The following is a 9175-nucleotide window of genomic DNA, read 5'->3' on the forward strand; positions in this document are numbered from 1 at the left end:
ACCGCATTTTAAGACATCTCCTAAGAAAATCCTGGACGTCTTAAGAGGGAATTCCTAGCGAAAGGCTCCTAACACTTCCGCAAGAAAAAAAGTTTTTTTTGAAGAAGACTTTTTAAAAGACAACTGATTTTACCTAGTGATTTTGATCCCACTTTCTTTCATTTTATAATATTCAGTTCTTCCTATGATGTATGGCTCCAACTTTTTCCCCTGTTATTTCTGCTTGCTTGTAGTCTGTATACATTCCATCACGGGTGAGTACTGCTACTTGTGTGTAATCAAATGGATAATTCCTGAGATACACAATCTTATCCTATGCTTAAATAGAAGTTCATATAGTATTATATTTTTATTCTTGGCCTATATCTATAATTCTTACCACATTGACAAAGATCCAGATGATATCTTGTGACACATGTCGATAGTGAAGCTTTTGAGAACATTAATGATAGCTATTGTTTATTGAACCTTTACTGGGGACCAACCAGTATTCTAGATATTTACTTGTAATAAAACAACAACCCAAGAGGCAGGCTCCATTGGGATCTTCACTGTAAAAGGGATACAACTGAGGCACAGAAAGGTTTATTAAGTTGCCAAAGGTCACATAGTAGTAAGTGGCGAGTCTAAGATTTCAACACAAGGCAATGTGCCTCCAGAGTCCATGTCATTCGTCACTGTGCTACACTTTCTCTGAAAGGGTGTTTTGGGTATTAAATAAGTATAAACTGAATAAAGTAACTCATAATTAGTATTTGGTTTCTATAATAATAAAATGCCACTTACTACTGGGCAGCCTTTTTAATGAACAGTTACAGGCTTGGATCTTTCTATTTTGTTATAAAAATATAAAGAAGTCAGTAGAATAGAATGTAAGAGGGTTTCTCAAAGAGTCCCATGGAAGGTAAGAGTGGACAAGGTTTCTGAGATTGTCTAGTTCCAGCCCTTTATCTTCCAAAAAGCAAAGTGAGACAGAGATGTAATTACAATTAGAAAAGACTCAACCCCATGCCTTTTTGCACTGATGTTGGGCTCTTCCCTTGCATATGCTGATTTTTGGAACCTGAGCACGAATGCTCCATTTCTGAGCACTCTCAGTACCTTGGAAGAATTATGAATACAATCATGCCTCACTGTCTTCTATCTGTGTTTTCAGTGCCTCTGTTCTTCTTCTTCAATACCTGTGTCTTCCCAAGAATTTTGAAAAAAACAATACCTGCTGGTAATGTAAGAGTTCATGATAGTCAGCAGTCAGTGAATTTCAAAAATATTTGAAATCTAAATAGTGTCTCTGTGTTTAGTGTTGTAGAATAATCAAAATACATGGAGAGAATTACACCTTGTTAAAAAGCTGATAATACTACAAAAAAGAAGCAGAAAAGTTTCTGAAAGTCACAGAGTCTAACTTAGTAATTGCATGAGAGAACAATGTGCTAATTATGTCATGGTTGGATAAAGTCCTGTCTGTGGAAACTTATTGAGAATCCACGCAGACTGAATATCCTTGAGACATAAAGGTCTGAATACCTAATAGCAACTTATCGTAGTATTGAGCTAGTGCAAAGGGGGCATTATTTTTGGTGCTTCATTAATTATAGTATAAAGGTTCTCACCATGAATATTACCAACTCAGAGGCCTGACGTCATGAGGCCTGACGTCATGCCATTTTATCCAGAGAGGTTTTGTTTTGGAACCACCAGAGAGTAAGTCACTGCTGATTTGTGTGTCCAGGATTGACAGTTTAAATAAGGCTCTATTAAAGATATGACTGGCTGTGGGGCCTGTGATACTTTCTCTTTTGACAATCTACTAAGATTTAGGGGGTAAACCTCTTCCTTGTAGCCAAAACAAGATCATCTCAGGAGAAACAGAATTGTCAAGGGAAGGTACAATAGGCTATTCGGAAGAAGTCATAGATGTTCAGCAAACCTTTATTGTGTGTAAACCCCCGTAGAAGATAAAATAATGAATAGGTACAGCAAGATATAATGGATGTATTCATAGTGTGTTCACCATTTCATTACAGGTCCCTTCTCCTGACCTGCTCCTATTCTGGAAACGGGCTTTAGAGAAGACTAAATGGGATATAGTAACAATGTGACAGAATTTGTCCTCCTGGGCCTCACTCAGGATCCTGGGGACCAGAAAGCATTATTTGTCATATTTTTACTCATTTACCTTGTGACTATGGTGGGCAACCTGCTCATTGTGGTGACTGTTCTTGCCAGCCCCTCTCTGGGCTCCCCCATGTACCTCTTCCTCGTCTATCTGTCACTCATGGATGCATCATATTCCACTGCCATTTCACCCAAATTGATCATAGACCTACTCTATGGTCAAAAGACAATTTCCTTCTCAGCTTGCATGGGACAGCTCTTTCTGGAACACCTTTTTGGAGGTGCTGAGATCTTCCTGCTGGTGGCCATGGCCTATGATCGCTATGTGGCCATCTGTAAACCACTGCACTACACAACCATCATGAATAGACAGGTTTGCATCCTGCTGTTGGTGGTGTCCTGGGCTGGAGGTTTTGTTCATTCTCTGGTCCAAATTCTCTTTGTGTACAACCTCCCCTTTTGTGGCCCCAATGTCATGGACCACTTCATGTGTGACATGTACCCATTAATAGAACTTGCCTGCACTGACACCTACTTCTTAGGCCTCACCGTGGTTGCCAATGGTGGAGCAATCTGTACGGTCATCTTTATTTGTCTTCTAATATCCTATGGAGTTATCCTAAGTTCCCTTAAAACTCACAGTCAGGAAGGCAGGCGCAAAGCCCTGTCTACCTGTGGTTCCCACATCATGGTGGTTGTTCTCTTTTTTCTTCCCTGCATTTTTATGTATGTTAGACCTGTTTCCCACTTATCTGTTGATAAATTCATAAGTGTGGCTTATACTGTTATTACTCCCATGTTGAATCCTCTAATATACACTTTGAGAAATTCAGAAATGACAAATGCTATGAAAAAACTTTGGTTTAAGAAGTTAGCTCCGGACAGAATGAGAATGCGTCATTCATATTGAGCATGAGAATGTGTCATTCTATCTATACTTGTTAGTAAGTCAGAAGCAAGAAATAGGCGGTGCATTCTAACAATGGATGACTTAGTCACCTAGTGAGTTCTCTTGGGATGCTTTTCTTTATTCATAGAAAGATATCAAAAATAGAACAAATTATCCTTTGAGGTTAGAATCAATCTAGTACAGAAGTTCTGAAGAATGAATAAAAAGGCATAGGTATTTTCTCTATTATTAGGAAAAATAAACTAAGTTCACCTTGTAAGTTTTCTTTATAATTCAGTTACAGTTGTCCTGATTTTTTCCACATTGCTCTCCCCTGCCCCTTAACGGCCAACCGCTACCTCCTGCAGTCAATGCCTTCCTCATTGTCCATGCCCATGAATTCCTCATTCGGATTTTTTGGCTAGCCCCTACCCCTTATCCCGTTAAACCCCTACATCCTCCCGTCTGGTCATTGTCAGTTTGTTTCCTATTATTGTACTGAAATGGGCTTTAGAAGAGTTTTTTTCCTTTGAGAAGTGAAAAACAAGCTACCTTTGAAAATTCATTTTATACAAAATAATGACAGAGCAATTTCCCTAATGTTTAGAACAGATTTCTAAGGTTAAGATCGTGTTATTTATTTATTTAGTTTTTATTGTTGTTCAAGTACAGTTGTCTTCATTTTCACGCCACCATGCTTCCCTCCTCCACCCATCTTCACCTCCCAACCTCGAAACTACATCCTTTGGATTTATCCATGTGTCCTTCATACATGTTCTTCGATGGCCCATCTCATATTCCGCCCCCCCCCCAGGCTCCCTCTTCCCTGTCCCCTGTGGTTACTGTCAGTTTGTATTTTATTTCAAAAATTTGATGTTTGTTATTGTATGCGTACAATAGGTTTTAGCATCTACCTTAAGCATTTTGTCTTCCAGATTACTTCAAATCATTACTTCAATGATTGTTTCTCATTTTGATGCCTGTGCATTTGAAGTACAGGATGTCTAGATGGAAGATGATACCGTATTTGGTTAAATGCACAGTCATGGATCAGTTCTCTTAGATGCAATGTTGGATATATTCACAGGTTGGGATGAACCTGATTGGGATGTTCAACAATGAAAACAGATTCTAGCTCTTGAATAGAGCATAGAATACCATACTAATCTAGGTTGTAAACTTCTTTTCATGCTTTTTCTCAGTAGTTATTATGTGCCTTTTTGCCATTCTATATTTATTTGTTTATATATTTATTTATTTAATTCTTGTTCAAGTACAGTTTTTGTCTTGTATTCCCAGCCCTGTCCCCCCCAGTTCTCCCAACCTCCCTCCCTTTTCTGCCCCACACCTTAGTTATTGTCCATGTGTCCTTTATATTTGTTCAGGTGAGTCCTTCCCCTTTTCCCTTGTGATTCTCTCCCCTTTTCCCTCTGGACGCTGTCAGCCCATACTGTATTTCAGTGTCTTTGGTCACATTTTGTTTGCTTGTTTTTTTTTGTTGTTTAGATTCCTGTTAACGGTGATATCATATGGTATTTGTCTTTCACCATTTGGGTTATTTCACTCAGCATAAAGCTTTCCAGTTCCATCCATAATGTTGCAAAGGATAGGAGCTCCTTCTTCCTTTCTGCAGCATAGAATTTATCTTGAAAGGTGATTCTTACTTTGTCTTCATGACACTGAAGATTGGGTAAAGAAATGTATTATTTTGTACAGGAATGTGTTTCCTAAAAGTTGCATTCAGCTTCTGTAATTTAAAGCATAGACTTAATAATTATATGTGTTTATATAAATGAAATTTAGCTTTTCAGTCTTATTTTAAAACATTTTTTTCCTCACTGTTTAGTCCCTCCAGAGCATCACAAACTGGAAAGAAGATGGAATTGCTTTCACTGTATTGTAGAAACATCATCTATGTCTTGTAAGTTTCTTCCTAACTAAAAAAAAGAACACTTCTTATTTTAAAATATCGTTACGTATTTTTTTATGCATGCCAATAATATATGCAATTTATACCCAGAATACAATCAGTATTGAAATTACCTAAATATACTGTTCCTCTCCCTCTTTCCAAGGTAATTCCAATGTGAAATTTTGTATTAATCATAGTTAAAAATAGTTTAACTGCGTTCGCATGTACCCTTAAGTTATAGAATATACAAAGACTTAATTAATAAATAAAAAATTATAGAATATACAATTTTGTATTCCTTCTCTTTATTAAAATTGTGGTACATGGTACATAGTTTTCTGAATTTTTATCCACAATGTTGATTTCCTCAGATTTAATTGTATTGTTGCTCATCTCTGTAGTCCCACCAGTTCACCGCTGTGTATTATTCCATGTCTAAATATACCACATATTATGAACCCATTTAGCCAGCGTGCTACTCTGTGCTGCTATGGACATCCTGAAAGAAATTACTTTGTGTTAAGTAGGCTGTTTGCATGCTCACTTTTATGGATGGTTACAGTTGTTTCCTCAAGATGTATTATGAGTTATACTCCTGCTTGTGTTTGTATGTGTGCATTTGTGTGTGTGCATGTATGTAAAGAATTTAAATCTATTTTACAAAGGGTGTTTATTTTGATAAAACCAAGGTTTTGGAACACATTAAAAATGCAGCCTACTTTTCTAATATGATTCGTCATATTTACAATAAAGCCCAAATACTTGTCGACCTGTTTGTAGATTCTTTTCTTTTTATTGGTTTAGTATACCTAAGACAATACTACATTACTTTAGGTCATGTAAGTAGCTTTTGATTATCTGTTAAGAGTCTTACTACACAATAGTCTAACTAATAACAATGCTTTCTCTTTCCAACAAATATTTTGCACATAAATATTTACAAAATTTCAGAGGTCTTAGAAACCTACTAAGATATTGATGACAGTATATTAAATGTCTAATTAATTTAGAAAAGATTTGATGTCTTGGTCACATTGAATGATTCTTCCTTCAAACATGAAAAATGTCAGTATTTAGAATCAGAACTTCCAGCAAAGATGGAGGCATACGTATATACACTGTGCTTCCTCATACAACCAAAATAAGGACAACAACAACTTAGAAATGAAAAACAACCAGGACTACAGAAAATTGAACTGTATGGAGGTCTGAAAACTAAGAGTTAAAGTAGACATATTCATCCAGACTGGTAGGAGGGGCGGAGATGGGTGGTCAGGTGGAGAGGGGTTGAGGCAAAGTAATCAAATGCTGGCAGACCCTGGGCATGCAAGGCAGCAGCGGGCGGACCCAGCAAGGTGGCAGGTTGTGGAGGGGCATGGTGCACTAGGTGGCTGGTGAACCAGGTGGTCCCACATTCATGAGCAGTGAAACGAGGCAAAACTGGGGAGCAAGACAGACTGTGCATCCCAGGGCCCCAGCATGGGAAAATATAGCCTCTAAACAGTAATTGAAAACGTGTATGGGGACTGAGGTGCCAGGAGAAACTTCCAGCCTCACAGGAGAGTTTGTTGGAGAGACCCACAAGGTCCTAGAATGTACACAAACCCACCTACCTGGAAATCAGTACCAGGAGGGCCCAATTTGCTTGTGGGAAGAGGGGGAAGTGACTGAAATCTGGTAGAGAGTGGAGCAAGTGGAATTGTTCCCTTTGAGACCCCTGCTCCAGAAACAGTGTCAAAACCCAGTGACTGGGTTGCCCGACCAAGGCGAGCACCTAAGGTTCTGCCCCTCACTATGTAACAGGTGCATCAAGACAAAAAAATGGCCTTAATGTAAGAACAGATCAAAGCTCCAGAAAAGTACAACTAAGCCATGAAGAGATAGCCAATCTATAAGATGTATAATTCAAAACACTGGTAATCAGGATGCTCACAGAATTGGTTGAATTTGGTCAGAAATTAAAGGAAAAAATGAAAACTACACTAAGTGAAATAAAGAAAAATGTACAGGGAACCAATAGTCATGGGAGGGAAACTGAGAGTCAAATCAATGAAGTGGACCAGAGGAAGAAAGAAATATCCAGTCAGAAATGGGATAGGAGTAAAAGACAGAAAACTGTACTTGAACAATAATTAAATAAAGAAACAAAAAGAGAAAGGAATGAAAAAACAAGAATTCAAAAAAATGCGGAGAGGCTTAGGAACCTTCAGGACATCTTTAAATGTTTCAACATCTGAATTAGAGGAGTACCAGAAGGAGAAGAGGAAGAACAACAAGGGAAAAAGATATTTGAACAAATGATAAGAGAGAACTTCTCCAATCTGGCAAGGGAAATAGACTTCCAGGAATTCCAGGACACTTGGAGATTCCCAAAGAAGGTAGACCCAAGGAGGAACACACCGAGGTACATCTTAATTACATTGCCCAAGGATAAAATGAAGAAGAGAATCTTAAAAGCAGCAAGACAAAAGGAGAGAGTTACATACAAAGGAGTTCCCAGCAGACTGTCAGCTGATTTCTCAAAAGAGACATTACAGGCAAGAAGGGGCTGGAAAGAAGTATTCAAAGTCATAAAAGGCATGGACCTCCATCCAAGATTGCTCTATTCAGCAAAGCTTTCATTTAGAATGGAAGGGCAGATAAAGTCTTTCCCAGATAAGGTCAAGCTAAAGGAGTTTTTCATCACCAAGCCCTTATTATATGAAATGTTAAAGGAACTTATCTAAGAAAAAGAAGATAAAAAACATGCACAGTAAAATAACAGCAAACTCACAATTATTAACCACCACACCTAAAACAAAAAGAAAAATAAACTAATTAAACAACTAGAATAGGAACAGAGCCACAGAAACGGAGATCACATGGAAGGTTAGTGACAGGAGAGTGGAAGGAGGAGACGGGGGGAAACAGACAGAGAATAAGTAGCATAGATGATAGGCAGAAAATAGACAGAGGGAGGGTAGGAATAGTGTAGGAAATGTAGAAGCTAAAGAACTTATATGTATGACACATGGACATGAACTAAAGGAGGGCAATGTGGGTGGGAGGGTGTGTGCAGGGTAGAGGGGAGTGAAAGGGGGAAATGGAACAATCGTAATAGTGTAATCAATAAAATATATTAAAAAATGAAGGGGTTAATCAAGCAAAAGAAATCTCAGTATTTATTTAGGTCTTTAAGATTCAGTTAACTTTTGGAATATTGCTGAACAATAATGATATTGATGCCTTTTCTTTCCAATATCTTTCTAATATTTTATATCACATTTCTCTTTTCTATTACTTAGCAATAGAAAAAATGATATAATAACTGTGAGTAGAGGAAACCTGGACTTATTCTTTGGTGTAATGGGGAGCCTATGGTATTCCTCTATAACTATGTGTTCATTAAAAATTATCATCTCAAGTGTCCTCCAAGAAACAGATATCAATCTTCAAAGGAAAAACTGGCAAGTATTTCCAAAGAGTTTACAAGATTAAAGAACTTTAAAAAATTGTGAAGTACCAGGGACTAGCAATGGTGGCACATCATTACTACCGTAGTTATGAAGGGGAATTAGGAATAGATTTTTTTTTCAGAACACGAGAATAAGTGTGATAGAAAACGGAGTGTCATTTGACAGGAGCTGTGCCTTGAGTAGAGAGATAGCCATTTCCACACTGGCTGATGTGGTAAAGTGGCAGAGGAATTAACACCTTGATGTCTCTTCACTCTGTGATCTTCTGTTATTTCCATCCATTGGCTGAACTTAAAACAGTTGATGACCACTTTAGTGGTCAGTTTTTAGGGCCCAGAATAAAGTAGAGAATATTAAAGATTGTTGTACAGGAGGAAATGTAGCACATCCATGACACCCAACCCTTTTTGCTTCTACTATTTACTTACAACTTTGGATAGAAAATAAAACTCTGTCCCAAGTATACAAAACACAAAAAGTCCCTTTAACTTGCATATCACCAATTAATTTCAGCTTAGACATACTCTCACTTCCAACCTAATTGAAATATGAACCACCAATGTTCTTTTAAACATATATATATATTATTGATTATGCCATTACAGTTGTTCTGTTTCCTCCCTCATTTCCCTCGACCCTGCAAACCCCCTCTTCCACTATTTCCCCCCTTAAGTTTATGACCACATGTCTCAAGTTCTTTAGATTCTATATTTCCCCTACTATTCTTGCCCATCCCCTTGTCTATTTTCTACGTACTATCTATGCAAGTTATTCTCTGTACCTTCTCCCCCCTTCTTCTCC

General features: G+C 37.8%; 1 protein-coding gene across 1 annotated transcript; it reads left to right on the forward strand.

Annotated features, from left to right (window-relative positions):
- Window positions 1-2080: 2080 nt before the first annotated feature.
- Window positions 2081-3064, forward strand: LOC118974504 (olfactory receptor 4A5-like). Its single transcript, XM_037027945.1, has one exon. The coding sequence runs from the start codon at window positions 2081-2083 to the stop codon at window positions 3026-3028; it is 948 nt and encodes a 315-aa protein (XP_036883840.1). The 3' UTR covers window positions 3029-3064.
- Window positions 3065-9175: the final 6111 nt, after the last annotated feature.

This window comes from Sturnira hondurensis, unplaced genomic scaffold (genome assembly GCF_014824575.4).
Source record: "Sturnira hondurensis isolate 20B ecotype Veracruz unplaced genomic scaffold, ASM1482457v3 Scaffold0019433, whole genome shotgun sequence".
Lineage (NCBI taxonomy): Eukaryota > Metazoa > Chordata > Mammalia > Chiroptera > Phyllostomidae > Sturnira > Sturnira hondurensis.